The sequence below is a fragment of the Diabrotica undecimpunctata genome, chromosome 7, assembly GCF_040954645.1.
Source record: "Diabrotica undecimpunctata isolate CICGRU chromosome 7, icDiaUnde3, whole genome shotgun sequence".
Classification (NCBI taxonomy): Eukaryota; Metazoa; Arthropoda; class Insecta; order Coleoptera; family Chrysomelidae; genus Diabrotica; species Diabrotica undecimpunctata.
In genome coordinates, this window is record NC_092809.1 from 103,941,662 (window position 1) to 103,967,700 (window position 26,039).

At 32.6% G+C, this 26,039-nt stretch overlaps 1 protein-coding gene across 1 annotated transcript in view; it reads right to left on the bottom strand.

Annotated features, from left to right (window-relative positions):
* Window positions 1-7,888: 7,888 nt before the first annotated feature.
* The window catches only part of LOC140446905 (uncharacterized), a 30,853-nt gene continuing 12,702 nt past the window's right edge, over window positions 7,889-26,039 (bottom strand). The window contains exon 3 of the mRNA XM_072539494.1: window positions 7,889-8,981. Within this exon, the coding sequence (XP_072395595.1) occupies window positions 7,918-8,981 (1,064 nt within the window). The 3' untranslated portion in view covers window positions 7,889-7,917. The remainder of the gene's footprint in view (window positions 8,982-26,039) is intronic.

A 26,039-nucleotide genomic window follows, 5' to 3' on the forward strand; every position in this document is an offset into this window, starting at 1 on the left:
AGGTAAATTACGAAGAGTTATTACTACAATATGCAAGAATTATTCGAAGATGCAGCACGAAGTCCGACTGGAATAAACAACGCCTACGGCCCAGAAATAACAAACGAAGAAGTAACTATGGCCATTAAGCGGATTAAAGATCACACAATTACCAGGATGAGGTCACACCGATGAGGTGCATGGTGAAATTTTAAACTATTAGAGGCACACCAAATCACAGCTCTTACGAAACTATTCAACAACATCTACGAGACTGGTTACTTACCAAAAGACTGGCTACTATCAATATTCATTCCACTTCCTAAAAAACCGTAGAACATGTGAAGAACATAGATTAATTAGTTTGATGTACACCAAATTAGATGGACACCTGAGTGAAGTTCAATTTGGATTCAGAGCAGGACTCGGAACAAGGGAAGCACTTTTTAGTTTGCAAGTTCTAATACAGAGAGCCAGGGAAGTCAACCGTGATGTGTATGCATGTTTCATTGATTTCGAGAAGGCATTTGATAAAGTCTCACATGAGAAACTAATCGATATCCTAAAAACATCAGGACTCGATGGTAAGGATATAAGACTGATCTCAAACTTATATCTCCAACAAAAAGCAACAGTATGATTAGAAAATGAACTGTCCGAGATCTTCACAGTCGAAAAAGGAGTTAGACAGGGTTTAGTTTAGAGAAGCGTTTGGACGAATCAGAAGATGGGATTGCTGTAAATGGCCAACTTATAAACAATATTAGATATGCAGATGATACAGTGTTGCTGGCAGATAGTGCGCAGGGGCTTTAAAGGATGATTGATAACGTTGTAGGAGCATGTAACAAATACGGCTTAAAACTAAATTGCAAGAAGACAAAAATAATGATCATTAGTAAGAACACCAACATAAACGCCCAAATTACAATAGGCGATACACCGTTAGAAAGAGTGGAAAAATATGCTATTTGAACTAAAATATTAAGGATACTTGGGATCACAGCTACGAAATAAAAACTCGTATTAAAAAATCCAGAAGCTCTTTCAACAGCCTTAATATGAATTTCCGTTTCAAATATAACATCTCCACATGTCTTGCCTAATTTTATGTTTGATAATCCTTCTATTAGTTCTTCTCTACTTATTTCCTTTAACTCTGTTTTCTTCGCCTCCATTTATTACATCGTCCAAATTTTTTCTAGTTATATTCTTTTCCTACAAAAGCTACTTGTTTTAAGTTTATTTGGATTTGCTTTGATGTATCTCTTACTGCATTTATTTCCTTTCATTTTTCTTGCTTTATGTGTCGTATTGTCGTCCAAAAGTTTCCATTATTTTTTACATATCCTTCTTATAGTGTTACTCCAAATTCTTTCCGTGATTTAGGTTTTGCTTGCGTGACTGTCATTTTTACCACTCATCTCTGCCTGTAATATTTTTCTTTATTTTCTTCTAATCCCGTTTCAATGTATTTTTTTATGCCATTTTATTCTGCCTTTACTTCTTTATTTTACCATCTTGTCCTTTTTATTTCTTAATTACATTTTTTGATTCCACACACTTCAGTTGCTGCTTCACATCTTTCTTCCATTGTCCATGTTTCTTGTTGGCCCTCTATTTGTCTCAATCTTTTGTTATGTTTCTTCTTGTAATGTTCTCGCATACTTTCTATCTTGAGTTTGTTTTACTTTCTTGTACTCTTTTCTTTGCACCGCCTCCATTTTGCCATGTTCCAGTTTTGCAGTGATCATCCTGCGTTGTGTGGATGGTCCTTACCTACTCTTGAATTCCAATCTTCCAAGATTATTATTGTTTCTCTTCTCTCTGAATTGTCTATGATTCATTTGGCAAAATGATCACCCCAAAATCTCGATCATTTGGCAAAAAAAAATGTCCACTGATTGGAAAGTAATGGATTATTTTGGAAAATCTGCCTGTATCCGTCAATGAGAGCAAAAACCGGATAATTGTATGGTTCTTATTTTGTCCAGGACAGTTGTCGCTGCACAAAAATACTTCTTCTACGTTATCGGGTAAAAAAGTTTCAAAATAATAGGACAACATGGAACAGACTTCATTAGCGCCTTTATTGGCTTGGCCTTAATGATAAACGTAAAACACAGATTCCTTGGTTTTAACATTTTTTATACCAAAGCAGTTCACCCATAGTAGACGTAAATAAAATATCTCTTGTATCGGTATACAGGCCAGAGGAAGATTTTGCATAAAATCGAACGTGAGAACAACTGCGTCATCTCGATTTTCACAAATATCTCTCACAAAATATATCTTGTGAAATTTCTTGGACCTTCTTTTATGAACCGCTAGTTCAGCTTCTACGGTACGTTTGGCATGTGCTCCTAGGGATTGGCTATTAATTTTTGTAACCAATTCTTCGCACTTAATACAGGTATCAACTTGGGGTCTACCAAAACGCAAAGAAAACTGCCCTTTAAAATATTTTGCGTAGTATTTATACTTAACGTCCACATTTGGATGTTTTTCTTAAAAAAGACTATGCATGGTTTTGACATCTAGGCGTGCATCAAGGTATTCAATTTTTTTCCGTGCATAGTGTGTCTGTTTTCTGGGAAATGACAAAATATGATCATGATCATATTTCGGGTGTTGTCCTCGCCTATTACGGGGGGTCAAAGACTTAAGAAGCAAGCTGAAAATTCTTCTTACACGACCTGCTGATATCCCATAAATCGAAGTAGAAGCCTTTTTATAGACCTTTTTGTTCTTCTTTTGATTTGGAACATGATAGGTGAATTAAAATTCTTTCAACACTACTCCTTCTTTTCGGGTACGGTGTCTCTGAACAGGCACCTTTTCGATATTTTGCTGCAAGAATATATATAGCTCATTTTTGGTGGAAAAGTTGTTTAGTGTGTCAACACAAAAAGTTGTTTTTGTTGTGTGTTTAGATCAGATACTAGACTTGATAGTAGTATCAAGATAAATATCTTCGAAATAAAGAGAGGAAAAAAGCGTCTATCTTCTACTGGAGCCAAATTAAGAGTGGCGAAAAACAACGTCTGCTCTCTACAGGAACCAATAGGTAAAAGAGGTTTTATTTTTTATTATCCAAAAATGTCTGTGGTTCTTGGGGCTGGGGTAAAGTCAAGAGTAGGAACTATTACAATAATTTTGAAATTGAGGTAGCTAATTATATATAGTTCTATATCGAATACTGCGATATAGAACCTCTTTAGCGAAAAGTACGAATACAACTCACAAAGGCACAAAAACACCATCCTCAATTTGCAGTAGAAAGAACGACATTACCGCGCTATTTAGGAGGATATAAGCGAGCAATTAGAGAAACAGATTACTAATTCAAGAACTCATTTTCAGGTGCAGCGTACTTATTTTAAGTACAGAGATCTGGAAATACAAATAAGGAGACAATGAAGAATATAAAGTACCCAACGATACCTATTATTCTTTCTACCACTGTAATACAATAAATTCGATATTTTCTAAATGAAAAGCCTTTCTAAAAATATCTAAAACACGCCAATTTTTAAGTTTATTATTCTACAATATTATTCAATCTTATTTTACAATAAAATTTCGTTATAAAAGGTGATACACATTAAGGTGATGACGTCATCGGCTCTTTTTTTAAATGTAACACTCTGTATTTTAGGACATTTTTAGATCGATAAAATGAGCTGATTCAAAAAAAGTTTAATACTGGGGGTCGAACGAATGTAATTTGAAAGATATGCGCCTAGAACATTAATTTTTATTGATTTCTAATATTAATAAATTATAATAAATAACTTGAAAGTAATCCAGTAATTAATACATGACTTAATCTTAAATGTTCGAATTGTAGCCCTTGTTGTATTTGAAAGTAATCCAAACGTTGTACAAATTCTTGTAAAACCTTGTTTATGGTTTCCTGACAAATATTGTTTGTTTTTTTACGAATTCTTGGTTTTAAGTCTTGAATATTTGCAGGTTTCCTTTTGTAAACAAACATTGTTCAAATGACCCCACAAAAAATAATCCAAAGGATTAAGGTCCTAATGACCTCGCTGGCCATTCAATATGTCCACGTCTTCCAGTCCACCTGTTGGTGAAAAATTTCGTTTAGGTACCTTCAAACATCTACAGCGTAATACGGAGGCGTACCATCCTATTAAAACCATAAATTTTCATCAAAACCTCATTTTAAACTGTACCAGTTTCTCGAATTTTATTTTCAATCTTACTTACTGTTGACTGCGTTATGGGCCCTTCTGGATATTTATCGTTAATTAAATTACACACTTCCATCTGAGTTCGCGATTTGTCTCCATTTCCAATCATCATGAGTATTTCAATTCTTTGCTTTACACTCAAATTCATTTCTACTTCAAATTAATTCTAAGCAATAATACAGAACATTCACGAATTAATACAATTATTCTACTACTTAATTGTTATTGAACGTTACTAAAATTATTACGTTTCACTAAAAACTAGTAGTAGGCTACTTTTTTGCAATCGATACTAAATAATTTATTTTTTAAGCACTCTTTCAAATTATATCCATTAGACCCCGAGTATTATACTATTTTGGAATCAGCTTATTTTTGTCGATCTAAAAATGTCATAAAATATAGGATATTACATTTAAAAAAAGAGCCGATAACGTCATTACCTTAATGTGTATCACCTTTTATAATGACATTTTGTTGTAGAATGTAGAACATTAAACTTAAAAATCGACGTGTTTTAGATTTTTATCAAAAGGCGTTTCATTTTGAAAATATCGAATTTATTCCATACTTTACAGATACACTGTATAAGATCATTCAGAAAGCTGTGCTACTTTCGACGTCCACATGCTTGCAAACATTTTTGAGAGATACACCGACGTACCAAGTCACCTAGGACTCGATAACACCGAAAGGGTCCCACCAGATCTCAATCCGTTTGATGCCGTAGGTATCTGCGATGAGTGTGAGCCGTGTGGCAGGAACCTTAAGCTAGCTGAGATCAATGAGCGGAATTCAATTTAACCTATGTTATATTTTTTCACCCATTTTTCACTAATTTATTACCACCCTAATAATTTTTCACCATCAAACCAACCTTCAGGGGAGCCATTCTGCTGGCTTAAGGTTCAAGCTAGCAGAATTCGGAAAAAAAACTTTTTGCCTATGGCATATTTTTTCACTAATAATTTTTCACTAATTTATTACCACACTAATAATTTTTCACCACGAAACCACCCTTAATGAGAGCGATTCTTCTGGCTTAAGGTTCAAGTTAGCAGAATTCAGAAAAAAAACTTTTTGCCGGTGGCATATTTTTTTACCCATTTTTCACTAATTAAGTACCACGCTAATAATTTTTCGCTACCAAACCAATCTTCAGGGGAGCGATTCTGCTGGCTTAAGGTTTAAGCTAGCAGAATTCAGAAAAAAAACTTTTTGCTGATGGCGTATTTTTTTACCCATTTTCCACTAATTTATTACCACCCGAATAATTTTTCACCGCCAAACCACCCGATTTTGCTGGCTTACATATACCACAGTGCTCTGCTAGGTTTTTATAAATTTATTACCACACTAGTAATTATTCACCCCTCAACTACTCCTTATGAGAAGTCAATAATTCTGTTGGGTTAATATTTAAGGTGATAAAAAATCTATTTTTACAATTTTACTGTACTCTTCTTGTAACTGAAAGTATAAATTGCTTGCTTTTTACTGAATTTTATCCACCTTCATAATTTTTAATCCCGTAAACCACAGTTAATAAGAAACGTTGAACAAGCTACGCATTCACGATAGCTAAATGCGAAATGTTTTTGGAAATACAAAAGTGCTCTACTAGATTTTTACTATATTTTTACCAGCCTAGTCATATTTTTTAAACATTGACTCTGATTATAGTAGTAAGTACATGGCTAAGAAAAATCGAATCGTGAAACCCGTTTATGAATATATAATAACTGAAATCAAGTTCAGTTTTAGTAAATACAATGGAATTGTTATATTTCACAGAATAATTAAGTATTCTACCCGGTAAGACAGATTCAAATTTAAATAATTTTATTATGTCTATTACATTAATTACCCAATTATAAAGGAGAGTCGGGACACCTTGCACCCCTATTATTAAAAGATTAAAATATTTGTATTTATTGGGTACATCCATAGACCTGAGCTAAGTGTACCGCCAATCAAGGAGTGGGGGCTGCAGTCTTAATCGTATTTTAGATTGATACCGCCCTCTGCACTATTATTTGTGTTTGGCAATAAATTGCAAATATAACGCCTCTGTACCTTCCCTGAGTGTGTTTTATGCTGAGTACAATAGTTTTTAAGTAATTTTTAATAATAAACACCAGTGCACATTCATCTACGCACGATCACAGCTATAGTTGATAGTTTTTATCCCGGACGAAAAACTACGACTTTACGCCCCCAAAATTAGAAATTAAAATGCGGAATTTATGTCCTGTGTGTTAGGTGAAAAATATGAAGATAGCAGAAAATAATAAAAGGTTGAAGTAAAAGTACAATACAAAAAAATTATTAAACATACCTTTTATAATTTTGTTTTGTCTTCTTATTGGCTATATATAGCTTATATAGAATTATTGGCTTCTTTAGATGGGTAAACAATTGTGAAGGTGGTAAATAAAATGGAAAAGCTTTGTAGCATACAGGTGTAGCATTAACAGTTGAGGGGCGAAAAATTAGTAAAAATCGAGCAGAATCATGTGGTATTTAAAATTTTTTATGTGAATTAGCTAGCTTAATAGTCCAGCTTCCGCTTAATAGCTTAATACTGACTTACCACAAGGAGTAGTTAAGAAGTGAAAAATTAATAGGGTGGTAAAAAATTTGTAAAAACCTATCAAAACACTGGGTACTTTAAAAATATATATTTATTTAAATCCTGCTGGCTCGAATATTTATCTAGCGGGAATGTTTCCAAATAAAATTGCTTTAGTGGTGCAAAATTATCAGGGCAGTGAAAGTGTAGCAAAAACTTAACAGAACACTTTTTTTTCAATTATAAGTAGAGTACAGTGGAATATAAAAAAAATTTTCGCCATAAATTTTAACCTAATAGAATTATTTCATAATAGAGTACAATCAAATTGTAAAAATAGATTTTTTATCACCTTAAATTTTAACCTAAGAGTTGCTGACTTTCTACATGGGTTAGTTAAGGGGGAAAAATTACTATGGTGGTAATAAATTCATAAAAACCTAGGAGAACAGCAGAGCACTGAGGTATATCATAAATATTTTTTATTGAATCTTACTAGTTTTAAGCCAACAAAATCGCTCCCCTTACGGGTGGTTTGGTGGTGAAAAAATATTAGGGTGTTAATAAATTAGTAGGGTAGAAAAATGGGTAAAAAACATGCCATCGACAAAAAGGTTTTTTTCTGAATTCTGCTAGCTTGAACCTTAAGCCAGCAGAATCGCTCCCCTTAAGGTTGGTTGGGTGGTGAAAAATTATTAGGGTGGTAATAAATTAGTGAAAAATGGGTGAAAAAATATTACGTAGGTTGAATTGGATTCCGCTCATTTGTCCCCGCTAGCTTATGTTAAATCTGGATAATACTGCGAAAAATATAATATTGTTTTTTGCACGTGAAAAGTTGAACAACTTGCATGTATGTACAATTTATTTATAAGAAGGGTACTACCAATTTCTGAGATACAATGATCAAGTTTTCCAGAGCATAAAAAAAGAACTATTAAATAACAAATAGAGTTTATGGTTAAAGAACCTGAGACGGTCGTGTGACTGCTGATATGTAGAAATCTCTATGTAAAATCTATATGTAGAAAAATTACCATTTGGATGGCTAAGCTTTAGAAGGAGACGTGGTAATAAGAAAAACTACTTAAAACTATGTGAACATTAGGTTACAATAATTGTGCAAATATTTTTATAATTTTTATTATATCAGGTACAATAACAGTATAATTTTAACTCATAATCTGAAATACAAGCACTTTGTTCGCCGTATAAATTTAACCTACCAATTGAACCAACAATAGAGTAGCTGTTAGCTTTTGAAATATATCTTACGGTAGCTTCAAACAAGCCATTTCCAGGAACTGTTGTGAAACTTAACATGTAATCTGATACCTGATAATCCCCTGTTAATTCTTGACTATGCTCCATTACTCTTGCACTTGATATGCGATCTAACTTTAAAGATGCACATTTAGAATGTGCAGACATTAGATCGTTTATATAGTTAACAGAGAAATTAGCTACAGTCTTAATAGTTTGATTATTGACATCAATTTCTATACTCTTTTGACATGTACACCAGTGACTGACAACGCCTGTATCTTCGCAAGTTCTATTTTCATTAATTGCTCTTAGTAAACTTACACCTCTGGACATATTGGTACTATTAGAATTATCATCGATATTTTCTATATTTAATAAATCAACAAAAGTCTCATGTAAATCGAAGGGTGTTGTTAAAAGTAACGAATTTTTTTGTAAATTACTGTAATGCTGTGAGTATCTTTGTCTATACCATTCTGGAAGGTACACATATAAGAACGGTAATCTTTCTTCCATCATTCCTTGAAATGTGCTTCTTATTCCTCCCCATCTGATTCCATGGTCGCTCATAACGAAGAGGACTGTATTATTGAGATGACCATTTTCTTGTAAAGCTTTAAATACAGAATAATAATCATCATCACCTATTCTAGGTAAATTTAGATCATCATGAGATATGCTATTCTCCCAGAAAAAACCAAAATACTTTAATGAATTTTCTTTCATCGATAGAATGAAGTTGGTCATATATTTTAAATGGTCTTTGTGTACCCACCTTGCACCTTGGCAAAGTTTAACATTTCCAAAGCCAGTATTTCCTATGGTGTCTATAGCCTCTCGATCAAAATAACTGTAACCATAATCCGTTGGTTGTTTTTTAAAACCTCTTTTTAAGTAATTAAAGATTCCCATCCATGACGAGTCCTCGTCAAAAGCTGTTACATAACCTAAAAAAGAAATTAATAGTAGTATAAAATGTAACATAATTTTTTTGTACTAGTTGAAATAGATTAATAAATAAATAAGAAATGATCGTGTGTCTCAACAATGTTAGTCAACGAGTATGTTTTTGAAACTACAACAGATAGACATATACATGATTATTTTGTTAAATATGTTAAATTGATAAAGGCGCTGTTGAATCTTGTCCAACTTATACAACAATAACTGATACAATTTTTACCTTTCGAGTTCAGTGTGATGCAATAATCGATTTCGTATTTATTGACAAGATTTTCAAAGAGTAACTAATATTGTAAACTAAATTGTAGACCAAACTATCCATTTCGGCAAGTTAAGCTTTATCTTGAAGAATAAAGATATACCAATGTGTCTAAAATGTAGAGTTTATGACAAATGTATCTTGCCTGTAACTACATATGGACTGGAGACGATGGCCTTTACAAAGAAAACCTTAGAGCAGCTCAGTACAACCCAAAGAGCGATGGAGAGGGCCATGCTAGGGATTAGTTTGAGAGACAGGATTCGAAATATCGACATTCGGGAAAGAACAAAGTTTACTGATATCGCAGAACGTATAGCAAGGCTCAATTCTAATCCCGAAAAATCGACACAGAGATTAACAAACTGGAGACCAAGAGACAACAGGCGAGGAGTAGGCAGACTACAAAAGAGGTGAGCAGATGATATTAAACAAATCGCGAGCAAATCAGTGGATGAGAATTTCCAAGAGTAGAAATCAATGAAAGCAAATGGAAGACGCCTATGTCCAGCAGTGTATGAATACAGGCTGAAGAAGAAGAAGAAGAAACTATCTATTTATATAAAAGGCTATGATGAGAGGTCACACTGTAAGTCCAGTAAACTAACGACCCCATCTAGGGGTAAGCTTTATGTTGGTTTAGATTTAAAATTCTAACGCCATCTGAACAAAGAAATCTGAACTACTGGCATTTAAACCTATGAGTCAATCATATTTTGTTTTTGAATCTGAACAGATAAACTAACAGATAAAATAAATTAAAATTATCTGACATATAAAATATAAAATATTTGTTTGCCAAATAAAATACTGAATAAAAAGTTATCTGGAAAATTAATTCTATTTATTGTAGTTCGTTCTTATGTTGTAGGTTTTTGGGAAATCAAAAATAGTACTTTAATATTGTTTTCTAGTGTGGGTTAGAGATTTAATGAAATCGGAGAGTATGATCAGTATGATGTATAAGGTTTATAAACTTAGTGCGAGAATATACTACTAGATGCAGAATTGACAATTTTAATTTTTGTAATTATAAAGACTTTTAAAAAAGGTTAAAATTAAGTAAACAAATAGTGAGCTACATACTGAGAAAATATTGTAAATCGTTGTTAATATAATGGATTTAATTAACCTTTTTCAAGAGATATTTCTACTATTGATTCAATAATAGTAATATCGGATTCCAAAATGAAAAATATGCACATAGTTCCTAGGTTGTCAGATTCTTTTAATAATTATAAAACACGTTCAATTACAGTCCTCTCTCTCTATAACGATATGCAAGGGACCGGGAATTTTCATCGTTATAAGGAGCGATCGTTATACAGAGAGATACAAAATTCGGCACTGTAATATTAATAATACTGTACTAAATATCCTATTTTAATTTAAAAAAAATATCAAAACGAATATAAATGAATTAACATTGTATTCTACATAGATTTATAGATTTATTAACGAATAATATAAGCAATACAGGGTGAAAAATGACTGTACAATTAAAACATGTGTGCTTGTACAATAAAAAAAAAATAATATGCTACTGCAAAATATATTTAGCCTACATACCAAAAAAATCTGTCACCTTGGTCTGTCATCTTTTCCCTTTCCACAAAACTGATCTGACCTTGTCCTAAAGACTCATCGGATCTTCCACAGCACTAATATCGTCTTCCTGGTAGATGAAGAATCCATGCAGTACTTTTGCCGCATCCAATGCAAGCTAAGGGGTCGGAACTGGTTCTGGCTCTGCTTCCACTTCCGAGTCACTGTTTTCTTCTTCTTCTACACGAACTGCTTGCAGGATGTCCTCGTCAGAAAGTCCAGATGTTGTAGCTACATTTTCATCAACTTCTTCAAAATCTGTTAGCTCTTCCTGTCCGTAGGTGATAGTAAGTTCAAAGCGCGATCTAAATCTTCGTGCTGAGGTTTCCGCAACTTCTTCCTGCTACCGCCCTCTATCTCCGCTTTAAGCTACTTTTTTCTGTCCTTCTATATCGTAGCCACAGTTGACTGAGGCATCTTCGTCCGGCGAACGACATCCGATTGCTTTTCACCTTTCTCTATTGCTCGAGTTATCGATAACTTTTCCTCCACCGAGAGCACTGTCATCAACTATTGAATGCTAAAAAGTTATCGCTATAAAGAGAGAACGATATCGGTATAGAGAAAGAATTAATACGATGTTCTTATGATGAACCAACAAACGTTTACTATTTTCATCGTTATAGAGGAATTATAGTTATATAGGAAATCGTTATAGAGAGAGACTACTGTATATATAAGGAAGACTAAGAGTAAGTATACAAAATATCCAGAGTGTAGTACGAAATTTTCAAAACTTTCAATAAATCTTCTATATAATATATCGAATATTGATTTTTTTCTTGGTCCCTTGATTTGAATGATCTGATATTCCAAGTAGTAATTCTCATCTGGGTTTTTGATGTTTTTCGCCGTTTTTTTTATGTTTGTCCTTATTTCTTGCCGTAGTCGTCTTTATAGTATCAATCCAGTTCCGAGGTTGCACATTGTTTCTTTGAGCAGTATTTGTTTTTACGATTGGTAGGTTGTTAACCTTGCCAATTACCCTTTAGATTTTATCCGGGCTTAGGAATGGCTGTGGTAACCGCAGAGCTACTCAATCCACCCCGCAATCACCCCAGGCAGTTGCAAAAGCTGGCAAGAGACGGTTCCCCAATAGGAAGACGATCAGTAGGACGACCACGAAAACGATCGAACGACAACTTATTGGAGACACATTGAAACACAGACAGAGTCATGTCTATATAAAAAGAAGAAAAAGAATATTGATTTTAAATTCTGACAATTTTGTGATACTTCTTGGACATGTTTTTGTAGGTACATACCTGGTTGGAATAAATAGTTCTTTATTCTTGATAAGAAGTTTAAATGGAGATAATAGAAATGGGTTCTAACAAGGAGATTCTGATAAAAAGTAAAGCCATTTTTAAGAAGTCCACTAAATAATCCAATTTCTATAATGAATTTCATATTGGATATGCAACATAACTTTTATGCATGGAAGAGAAGGTTTAGGTACTATTTCATCCAGTGGAAGTGGCTGTAAGGTTGAAAACATTCAACCGTTCTAATCTACAGCAACATTCTGCGAGTATAACCTAGCGAGAGATCAAAATTAAGACAATTTTGAAGATGAATTGCTAAATGAAGACATTACTAAACTGTTTAAGTTGAAGATCTTTAAGCTAACCTTAGATAATATTTTAGTGTTATGGAAAAATCTAAGAAGGATCATTAAACATGTATTATTTTTTTATTCGTTATTAAATTTTTCTTTATATAATTTAATTTATTCCTGGCACCACAAATTGTATAATCAAAGGATATATTAAAACATTAGTGTAAGTTTCTATGACAATTAATTAAATATTGGCGTGTTCCAAAATAAATTTTACATTTATCTTACAGACAAGTAATATAATTTGACATGAAAAGACGAGTACATTTTATTTTATGAATAAATTTCTATCCTCCAGATAACTATCTATCAGATGGGACAATATTTATCTGAAGGTGAAAAGATCGGCCCTTTCATGCAACAAGTTTATTATTCTAAAAATATAATTTTTAATTTGTTTGCAAATTTTGTTGATCTTAAAAAAATTGGCTGCGATCGGTAAAAAATAAAATACAAAACTCGAGCTTTCCCATCAAATGAATTGCCATACTAGAATTACGCTGGTTTTTATACGTAAATCGATTTCAGAAGACGACTTTACTTCGATTCAGCGATTCTCTAAAAGTGACTTATTTGTTATGAAAGTTGTATAACAGAATAAAATATCATTTTGTTGTCGTCCTAGCCTTAAATAAGAGGAATACAGAAAAAATTAAGTGGAGTGACAATTGATTGGAACCACCGTCGCTTGATGAGCAATATCACTAGTCATGAAGATAAAGACATTGAATTTATGGAAGAGGTAGAAGAAAGCTGTGAAAAAATGTTGTAGGGACTGTAGGCTGTCCTTACTTTTTGGATGTAAAAATAATTCTCGCAACTTTAACCATATGTCGAGAATTCTACTCCCTATAAATTTAAATTATATTTTCAGGTCGTACAAATTTTTTTTTGGGACACTGTGTATCGACAACAGATGTACCAAAAATGTCTGCTTGATTTAAGCAACTACGTCAGATTGTAGATGCTCTAACATTAATTATTTTACTACCAAACACTGTAGACTGTCGACATAAACTGATACGGAAGACTAGTCTGTGATGGCAGCCTGGGTATGATGGCACCCTACCAATACCTCCTGAACGCAACCATACTACGATATGCCAACTTCACACTGTACTGCATAACTGCGTAAACATCACTATATTTGAAAACAACGTTAAAGTAAGCTGGGTTATTAAAATAAAAAAGTTTTAAAAAATTTGTGGGTGCTGATTCTTCATTGACAGATAAGTAATCAGTTTATGCTTATCAATAATACTTATATTTGTTGAAGAATTTAATTGTATTAATTTATATATTAAGAAACTCTGCCTGGGGCTTATGAGCAGGACTGGGTAAATTAAGTAGCTCAGAATGCGCGTTCATTACCACAGTCGGTCCCAAGCCCAGATAAAAGAGGAGGGTTGATGGGCCAGGTTAGCTTCTACCCATTGTAAAAGAAAACAAGGCTGAAAGAACCGATATAAAGCCTCCGAATCAGACGGAACCTAAGATGACGAACCACACAAAGAAAAGAAAAACAAGAAGGAAAAATAAGCCCACAATAAGATTAGTAACATGGAAAATTATTTCTTTTAACAACAAAGACCAAGAGATAATACAATCACTGATAAATAAAAACATAGACAATTGTGCAATCCAAGAAACCAAGAAGAAAGGTAAAGGCCAAAGAAACTATAACCAATATTTTCTAGCATAATTGTGAAGTGAAGAAAGAAGAACGAGCACGAACAGGCGTAGGTATACTTGTCCATAAAAAATTTAAAGACAACATAAATAACCGTTATATGCCGTTATATCTCCGAAAGAATAATACCTATGAACATCACAATGGACTACCAAAAATTAAATGTCATTTCTATCTATGGCCCCGAGGAATGCAAACCTAAGGAGAAACGAGAGGCATTCTACGAACAATTGCAAACTATTCTGGATGAAATACCTCATGGTGAACCCTTAATTTCTATGGGTGACTTTATTGCACGAATCGGAAATGAAATAGTTCTAGGAGTAAAACAAAGATTTAATGAAAACCATGTCAACGCAAATGGAGAACTCATGGCTAATCCCTGGCATTTTTCAACCATGAGCTCCAGTATAAATATAGATTTGAAAATTCCTAAACTCAGCAGATGCAGAGAGTGAACACAAACTAGTACCAGCAAAAATAAGAAAGAAAATAACATCAAAACATTTTCTAAAGAAAAAAACCGAGAAAAAATTCAATGTAGAATCACTGTGGAATGAGTTCACAAGAGAAATGTACCAAATGAGGCTAGCACAGAAAATACAGCTGAAATAAATAGACGACATCGAAGATATAAACGCGAGCTGGAACAAAAAATGAAAAACAACATTGAAGAAGCAGCAACAGAAGCTCTAGGAAAACGCATAGTCGAAAACGAAAAGTCATACTAAATAAAAGAAACAACAACAATACACCATGGTTCAGGAAAGAAATAAAAGAGAAATGTAAATAGAAACGAGAGGTCCACACGAAGTATAAAACATCAAATACTCCAGAATCCCGAGACACCTATAGAAGAATACGAACTGAAACAAATCAGTTGGTAGGAAGAATAAAAAATTAACACTGGGAACAGTTTACAAAAAGGATGGAAAGCGACTTCTACGGTACAAAAAAAAATACGATGATTTATAAGAAACAAGCGGAAAAAATTGGCAGAATTAAAGGAATACAATACATACCAGCAAACGAATGAGAAAGAAATTACTATTTAAATGGGAATAAGCCACAATTAAAGGTTAAAGTACGTTTATTGACGTTTCAATTTCCACTTCGGAAATCGTTCTCAAAATACAAACATTAGTAAATTGAGAATGAGGAAGATACCTGACGAAACTGTTTAAAGGATGAAAAATATTAATGAACACAATTACGTACCTAAATTAAGACCCGAAATATGTATAAATCAGTTTTCAGGAAGTAGAGATAGCCATAAATTCACTAAAAGATAGAAAATTACTGGGACCAGACGGAATAACCAACGAGCTTCTAAAATACAGAGGAGAAAGCATAACCCTAGAGATGACAAAACTTATACAAAAACTAATATTGCACTGCAAGATCATAGATGCATGGAAAAGCAGCATAATGAGATCAATGTCAAGAAGGGAGATCAAGAAGATCCCAATATTTATAGAGAAATAAATGTACTAAACACCGCACTTAAGCTTACCAAAAAAGTCCTAACCAACAAAATCAATAAACTAATAACTTTATCAGATGAACAGCATGGATTCAGATCCGGAATATCCTATTTATACGCCGTATTTGTACTAAGACAAATCACAGAAAAGGCCATCGAGTACAATAAACAAGCATATCTATGTTTTATAGACCTGACAAAGGCTTTCGATAGCATCCAAGTCGAAGACGTTTTACACCTACTGTATAATTGATGGAAAAATAATAAAGCAGGAAGCAAGGTTTAGATATCTGGGAAAAGATATAACTAGTTACGGAGATGTTGAACAAGAACTACGACAACAAAACTTAAAAGCAAATAAAGCGGCGGGATCTCTTAATGACACAATCTGGAAGAACAAACACCTAAGACAGGATACAAAAACAAGAATTCATAAAGCAGCAATTAGACCATATTAACATACATGGCGGAGACAAGACGTGACACATCTAAAACGAGACGACTACTAGAAACAACAGAGATGAAAATACTCCGACGAATATCAGAGAAAAGTCTGTTGGATAGGGAGAGAAGCGAAAACATAAGAAGAGTATGCAATATAGAAGATATAAATGGATGGGTGACAAAACGGAAATAGGAGTGGAACGAACACATTAGTAGAATGGTAGAAGATAAATAAATAGTACGAATAGCACGAGATAATTCACCAGATGGACGAAGAAGTATAAAAGAAGAAGAAGAATCATACCTTGTGCGCGTGCTATTAAAGTCAGAAATAAATAAGGTTAGAATTTGGTTATGTAAAAAAAGTTTGTTTGCTTTGTTGCGTATTAGGCAATGATGGCACCTTAAACGTCCGGCTTTGTTGGCATAGGGTGTCATCATAGCTAAATGCAGCATCTATTTTATTTTAGAAATCGGCCATTCGATAAATAAAAAAGGCAGTCTCGGCAAGAAGGTGATATGTAAGCATATTGGTTAGAAATGTGCTGCAAAAACTTAAAACTTCATTAGCTACAGCCCGAACGTCTATTAAACCAAAAATTATGTAATTTTTTTTAACGTTGACAAAGGTTATTCACTACAATAATCTGTCTCCAAACCAAATCTGGAATGTAAATGAGTGTAAGTGGCTTTTCTACTGTACATTCCGGATCTGCAAAGATATTTGCAACAAAAGGGCAATGTTGTCAAGTGCGGAAAGAGGTATTTATTTTACAGTTGTTTGTTCCATGAATGCGATTGGAACATTTGTTCCTTCCGGTATCATATATCCAAGCAAAAAGTGAAATAAGATCTCTTAGACTACGCTTGGCCAGGTTGCTTAGGATTGTGCCAAGAAAATCGATGACGTAATGAAGATTTCTTTCTTAAATAGCTCGTACATTTTAGAGATTTCATGAAACCATCATTGACCTTTAAAAGTGCTTTTATTAGTTGATGGACATAGAAGTCAGAAGAGCTAAGATATATCGTCGGTATACTGCGAAAACCAGGTAAATGACAAATTTTAAAATATTGAGTTAAGTATACCAAAATTCTCAGCTTTTTCCGCTCTACATACAGGTAAAACCCAATAAATGATACGACTTACCATTCAGCAGATAATTTGTGTAATAAACAAATAAGTTACACCTAATCAACTTTTCATTTTCAAATAAAACAATATATCGCTACTTACTTCCATAAAATTAAAGTTCTGTTGCATGTAAAACAAAGTAAGCCCACATATATTATTATGCCGGACAACAATATATTTCTACTACTGCAAAACATATTCAGTAAAAAGGTGATACGTGTCTTTAATACATTTTACGTGTATGATTTATTAAAATTTCTCTTTCATATCGACTAGTAAAAACCTTTAAGTGTACTTACTTCATTCTACCTGAAAACGGGTTGAGGTAAAATTTAGAAATGATTACTAAGCTAAACCCATAAATGATCTTTATAACACATACACATAATAACTGAAGACAGCAGTTCAATTCTTGATGATTCTGAGAACAATATAGTCTCAATGATGGAATCCATTTTTGATAGTGACTTTTCAGATGTAGACCCCACATATCAGCTAAGTGAAGAGGGATCGCTCTCTCTAGGAAGTCTATATGATTTACACACTTTGATAGCCTAAATGATGAGAAAAAAGATACTGAAATAGGTGCACCGACGAACAATTTAGTGTCAACTGAAATAGCTAGTTGGATATTAGATCTACTTCTTGACAAAGTATGGAAAGACGTAAGTCCACTAAAACGTTGGAGAAAAGCTAACCCCAAAGATTGGGTAATAAATGTCGCAAAAAGGAGGCGTGCTAAGGGTTTGCGTTATAAGATAAAAAAAAGACCATAGACCAGCAATGAGAAAACCATTTAATTGTTCAGAGTGCTTTTATAAATGTGCCAGTTATTTCAGCTAAGATTACAGACAAAGACTATGTCGTGATTATTGAAAGTTAGAATATATAGGCCAGAAACATTTTCTTATTGCACGTATTAAAACGGAGCCACCAAAGAGAGTCGTTGCAGTTCGTTGAAGTTTAAAAAACCACGTGCATTTTCCAAAAAGTGTTACTTTTCTTTGAATGGTCAAGACATACAGGTATGTGAAAAATTTCTTTGTAAGACACTTTGTATGTCGGCGTCGTTAATACAAGATGTAAGAAAAACTGATATTCTAGGCTGTTATGCAAATACTGATAAAAGAGGCAAGCATACACCGCCAAATAAAACAAGCAGTAAAACCCGAAAAATCGTGAAGGCTCACATTGAGTCTTTTCCAACCATGGGCCCACATTATATTCGCCAAAGTTCAAAGCGTAGATATTTGGACAAAAATTTAAGTATAAGAAAAATGTACCAACTTTTTATAATCGACTATGAGCAGAAGAAACTGGAAGGTGTTAGCGAAATTACATATCGAAGAATATTTTCTAACGACTATAATTTAAGCTTTTTTGTTGCTAAAAAAGATCAATGTTTAGTTTGTAATAAATATGATATGGCTAATCCAACTGACAAATCGGATTTAGAAGACAGTTACAGAGAACATCAGAAAAGAGAAGAAGTATGTAATCTTAAAAAACAAAATGATAAGAAAAGATCTAATGAACAACGGGATTTTGTTTCAGTTACTTTCGATCTACAGGCCGTACTACAGATTCCAAGTGGATTGACTGGAAAACTATATTATTCTCGAAAATTATGTGTCTACAATTTGTGTGTATATGAAGCCGCATTACCAAATGCAGCTTACTGTTTTGACTGGTCAGAAATTAACGGTAGACAAGGAAGTTCTGAAATAGAAAGCATTATACTCCACTACTTATCAAAATGTGTTCCAGAATATGCAAGTTTTTTTTTTTTTTTTTACTAAAGACACATAAGTGTACTTACATTAAAATCTGGTCAGTAAGACCAATTATCAATTTGTTTCTAACTTAAATTACTAATGAAATCTTAAAATTAGGTGTCTACTCACTAGTATCTTTCCTATTATTTCTAATAACTAGCATTAAGTTTAGCATGCATACTCGCACAACACTTTACTCTGCTTTTCACTCACTCATTATACCAGTTCAAAAGGCTTTGTTCTTTTGAGCCTTCTTTCTAGGTTCGTATTGTCGAGGAGCTGGATAGCCTCGACGTTTACATGATGATGGAGTCGTTGTTCATGGCTCCCTGCAAATTTCTTGATTATCTGATTGACGTTTTCCATCTTGAGGTCCCGGTGAAGGTCGTTGTTCCTAACGTACCAAGGCGCATCTACGATGTTCCTCAGTACTTTATTCTGGAATGTCTGGATTACTTTGATGTTACTAGGCTTGGCACAGCCCCAGAGTTGGCAGCCATAGGTCCATACTGGTCTCAGTATTTGTTTATAGATTAGGAGTTTATTATTTATGGATAGAGAGGAATGTCCTCTCATTAACCAATACATTTTCTTGTAGCGGATGCCTAGTTCTTCTCTTTTCTTCTTCACGTGAGCTTTCCAGCGAAGTTTCGCATCAAGAGTGATCCCCAAGTACTTTGCTGATGTTGCAATAGGCACTTGGACATCATTTATTCTAATAGGAATATTATTAATTCTCTTATTGGTAAAATTTATATGGACTGATTTATTCTCATTTAGTTTAATTTTCCATTTTTTGGTCCATTCATGGATTTTATTTATTAAATTTTGTAGTTTTTCTGTAGCTTCTTCGACGGTGTCACTTACCGCTAAGACAGCAGTGTCATCTGCGAAGGTAGCTATGGTGTCGTCTATATTTCAGAATATGCAAGTGAAATAAGTTTATTTTCTGATACCTGCAGAGGACAGAATCCGTTTAAATATTATTGAACACAAATTTTTAGAGTCTGGACATTCCTATATGGAAGTTGACTCTATGCAGAGTAGTAACGAAACTGCTAAAAAACACAGATCTATCTATGGGATGCCAGATTACTTGTCTGTTTTTCAAAATGCAAAAAGAAATAAAAATATCAAGGTTGATGATAAAAAAGTATGTATAGAACCATACAAATGTAAAGAATTTAAATACTACGACTTTTATGATTTAAAAGGTTGAATTGATAAATTCAAAAAAGGTTGGTTGAAGATAAAAAGAATGAGATTCGTGAAAGGAGAGACAAACAGAATCTATTTTAATTATGACATGTCAACAAGTTTCAATTATTTCCTTACTGATACTGCACGGCAGTCAACAAGAAAAAAGCACGCCAAGTTATCAACTAATTCAAGCAATCTTGAAGAACTTAAGCGACTTTATGATGCACATTTTTGCCAATAGCATAGCAAAAAAGAGAGATTTATTACAGCTATGTGATAAGGGAGTGATACCGGAGGAATATCACTGGTGGTATCGTAATTTGAAAACGGGAAATGATGTAACAGACATCTTGCCGGAGCCTGCTTTCAGTGACGAATCGGACGAGGAAGCCTCATAATAATAATATTGTTATTATTATATTCGAAATAAATTTGATTTTTTCTATAAAACTGCCTGTCATTCATATAAACAATAACTATAACTACACATAGCTGTTAATACAATTTTCAGGGAAAACCAGTTAAATGTCATAAATATCGACTAATACCTTAAAACATTGCTATTCCTTAGTAAAAGCCTCATATCTCGATCACAAAACTGGACAATATTATATTTGGTTTATTATATTTGTGTTAAATATGTTATTTGAAGAGTAATTGATTTATTTAGATTTACAGGTAAAACCAGGTAAGTGATAGCATTTCCAACTTAAATTTAGGATTAGTCAGATAGGTGTCTCAACTTTTTCAAACTAATGATAGAATATCATTTCAGATATATGCATTTTTCACTAGAATACCGAATATCAAAACCAAGCTGACTGCTTAATTCACAATATAAAACTAAACTTTAAAAACGTTTTTTCTCGATTTCGGTATTCCGACATTTACCTGGTTTTCGCAATATACCGACGATATTGCAATTTGCAAAACAAAATGGTATTATTCTATTTTGTTGTAAATGAAACGCATCATTTACAACCATTGAAAGTAAACGTTTATGAAACTATTTTTATGCCATTTAATCCATTTATTATTATCAGGAAATTCAGAAGTGATTGTGATCAAATCCAGGTCGTGCTGTGACGCATAGTCAGACGCTACAGTAAAAAATGCTTTGAGTGGTTTTTCTAAAACAGGAATTCAAACGCTAAACATGGATATATTTCCCGATATCCTATTTATGTTTTCGCTGCTGCTGAAACTACAAATATTGTAAATAATGAAGAAAATGACTTGCCAACTGCAGTCACTGAACTTGAAAAACCAACTGAACAGGCTGCCTGTTCTTCAAAAGTAGGCTACAAATCAAGTTCTTCAAAACCAAACGAAAATAAAATGTCAAAATTTAAGGTGTCTTTCCTTTAAATATCATCGATGCCTAAAGCGCCTTCAACACAGGATGGCCTTAGAAAAAACAGAGAAGAAATAGGTGTTTTAAACAACTCACAAGCTATTGCAGCAGTACAGCTTGGACTCAATTAAATGCACTTCTAAGAACTTCTTCCACTTTGTTTATGCCATGTAGAAGACAAGAAGACGACATCTGATGGAAATATTAAAAAAATTAACTTTTTATTTCTTTTGGTTAAAAGAAGGCAGAGTGTTTGCTAAATGAAACCGCTTACAGTCATATTATTGGTATTCTCCAGTTGTTTTGTAACTGATAAATAAGGATTTTCTGGTATATTCTCTTTTAGGGCTCCGATTATAAGTTGCATGATGTAACTTTTCTACTAATTTTCTCAATTCCTCCATCATATAATACATTCATATTGATCTTTATTAGTGTTGTTTTGTTAGGAATATTGAATATATTATTTGTGCAACAGTTGTTCAAAATGTGTGTTTTGCAATTTTTTGGCACAGTTCTTGATTAAACAAAATTTGCTTTTTTCTTATTCATCTTGATCTTGAATGTTTTGAAGAGATGTAAGAATCGACTGCTGAATAGTTTTTATAGTTATAAGTTATAGTTTTTAAATGTTGGTCGACTTGAAACTTCTTCTCACAAAAAATCTGTTTAAAAACAATGAACACGATACAACTTTTACTTTAAACAAATTTTTGTCGGAAACTGATAAAATAGTTAGATCCTTAAAAGCAGGTAGGTACCTATGACTTGCTATGCTAATAAAATAATCTTTTTTTTTCTTGGAAAACCCATAATTATTAAATTCAGGTAGTAATGGATAAGTCCAGATAAATAATGAGTAATAGATAATGAGCTCATTCATATTCAAGTTATAAAATTCCAACTAAGAGAAGAAAAACTTTTGTGAGCAATAATATGCAATATATGCATCTATTTGCACTTTGCATATATCCCCCAGCTCTCTACTTCTCCAGCACAAAAACCGTCTTGTTCTTTTTGTTGGGTGATAGGTGAAACTTCAGAAATAAATTTAATTATTTATAACATACAGGTGTAAGATAAACTCATTTCAAATCTACCGCAAAACTCCATTATTATAATAGGTGATAACGCATTTCATAATTTCCTGTAAGTTAATTGCCTAATAATATTTCTCGAAAAGATAAGATGATTAAGTGGCTGATTTAAAGAAAATATAAGTTGTAATATATATATATATATATATATATATATATATATACATATATAAATATATATATATATATATATATATATACATATATATATATATATATATATATATATATATATATATATATATATATATATAATATATATATATATATATATATATATATATATATATATGTATATATATATATATATATATATATATTTATATATGTATATATATATATATATATATATATATATATATATATATATATATATTGTTATGATATGTAAAATCGAGAAAAATATTGGTTTGTTTAAAAATATTTCAAAATTCAATAACATTAAAATAATTCAGATAAGTAGGATAATATCCAACAAACATTTCGAAGAAGGAGAGTTATTAATTTCTTGAATTACCTGTACTAAACAAAATGTAAGCTTTGCATAATTTATTTCTTTGTTATACTTGAGTGACCCGCATAATTTTAAGTGAAAACAAAAAGACAATTGAACGGGGTTTTCCAAAATACATTAATGCAGTGATTAGAGACAAATAGAAGAGATTTTAGAAAGAGGTTTTTGTTAGTTTTTAAGAATTATAGAAAATATTATTTGTAAATAAGTTTTAGGAAATTTTATAATTATAGGTAAAAATTTGTTTGTTATCGAAATGAAAAAATGGGGGAATTGTGACGAGTTTTGATTGGCGGAGATTGAAAAAGGTGGGATAAGTATGTAGGAAAAAGTTTAGCGAGATTGAGGAGAGAGAAAAGACAATCAGTTGGTTTCCAAGTCTGTAAGAGGAACAGTGATTGTTCTCTGGCGGTTCCTGAAATGTAGCAAGCAGTAGTGTTGAATGTTAGTGAGTTTTTGTGAAGTTAGTGTATCTGACAGAAGCTGAAGCAGCAAAATATTGTAAGTCATATTTCTCTACTTATATTCCAAGAGTCACTGTTCAGGCCAACGAGAGATTCAGTTTATCGTAAAGAGAAGATATTTCAAGAGTCATTTTTCACTCGGGCCAACGAGAGATTCAGTTTATCGAGAGGAGAAAGGCTATCATAATTTGAATGATTTGTGCTTTTGAAAGAGATCATTAAGGACGATATATTTGCAACAATCTGTGTAAGATTGCTGATTACATAGGGAGCGGTTGAGAGGAGATAATACAGTCTACAAGGAACAAGGATTTGGACCACTCATCATCAGAGAGAGATATTTTTGTTTTCTGCAGTTTTTTTCTTTTATTGATAACACAATTTTTACACGTAATTTAGAAAGGATATAAATATTTTGATTAGGAGAGTTAGAATAGTTTGGGATTTTGAGATTTCAATTAATATTGTTTGTACCATAAATTTTGATTGTTCACGTACGGAGAACAAAATTTTGAGAATCCTTATATGAGGTTTGTTTATTGAAAACTTTTGAGTGTGAATTATTTCATTATTTTTATTTCAATATATAGTGTTAGATCATATGTGTTTTTTATTATTCCGGTATTCTCTGGACCTTACCTTTCACATGTAATAGCATAGATATTGAAGCACGAATTTAACCCTGAGATAAAAGAATTAAAAATTGTGATAGAGTCATAATCATATCTTTTAAGTAATTTTAATTAATCAAAAAAATTAATTAGCTAATTATTGCTTGGCGCACCAAGACTTTAAATATCACAATAACTGGCGCCCAACGTGGGGCTTGAAAATATCGCAGCTTTACATTTGAAGGAAGGGAAAGAGATCTGGAATAAGTACAGGTGATCCAGAGATAAAAACATATAACATTGAGGGAATTTGAATTTGAAAGTATTTTGACAATTTTTCCAGGGAATATAAATTTGATTTATTGATTGATCGTAGTTAGTGGATATTTACTGCTATTGAATTATTTGATTTTATTTTCTTTACCAATCGTACATTTGATATTTATTTTGAATTATTTGAATTTTACTGATTGCATATTTGATATTTGTCGTGAAAATTTAATACATTTGAGGAGAAATATTGTCGTGTTCTGAAACATATAGAGTGTTGTAAAATTTTACATTTGGCGGGGACAAAAACAGTAACGAAAAGAAACAACATGTCGACCACAAGGAGTCAAAGCAAAATGCAAGAAAGGAAGGAGGATAACAGAGAAGATGAAACAATTTTGGAAGAAGTATCGGATAATGAAGGAAATGTGACAATAGTTGAGGAGAGAAAAGAACTATCAGGAATAGATAAAATATTACAACTAATGCAACTCCAGTCACAAAAAATGGATAAAAATCAACTGGAAACAAAACAAACAATTGATAGAAATCAACAAGAAACAAAACAGACAATGGAAGAAAACCAACGGGAAACAAGGCTAGCAATAGAACAAAAATTAGAAGAAAATGATAGAAAAATGGAAAAGCGTTTTGACAAATATGAAAATGAGGTAAAAGTCTGTTTAGAAAAAGTCAGAGAAGAAACAGAGAGGAAACTAGAGATGCAGAGAGAAGAAATAGAAACTAAAATGAAAGATATTAAGACTGTACAGAAAAAAGAATTAGAACAGTTAGAAGAAAAATTTGAAATGGCGCTACAAGAAGACAGGAAGGAAATAGAAAGAAGATTAAAGCAAAATGAAAAACAAATGGCAGAAATTGAACTAAGAGGGGTAGAGAGAAAAGAAGTTATCATCCATGGAACAAGCGAGTCGAAAATACAATTTGGCGGGGATATTCGGAAAACACACCCAGTACCGTTTGTTAAAAATTTGAAAACCAAATTACAACATATTAGATATTTTGACGATTGCAAAGAAACAATTAGAAACCATTTGAAAGAAGGAGCAGCGTTATGGTATGAAAGCAAGGAAGATGAGTTTGAAAATTGGACAGATTTTGAAAATAAATTTCTCAACTATTTCTGGGGGAAAAATAAACAGAGAGAAATCAACCAAGAGCTACAAAATGGAAAATATCACGAAAAAATGGGAATATCTGAAGAAAGATATGCTTTGCAGATATATAACAATTCAAAATATCTAGAATACAAATATTCTACCGAACAGCTGGTAGAAATGATCAGCAGACATTTTGAGGAAACGTTGGAAGATCACGTGATTTTGAGAAACTATCAAGATATTGATAGTTTGTGCCAATTCCTTCAATTAAAAGAAGCGAAAAGAAAAGAAATGAGAAATAGAAGACAACATGACCAATATAATGGAGCGGAAAGAAGGTATTCATCAAATTATGACCAGAGAAACCGACATCCCAGATCAACAAACGAATATAGGCCGAGA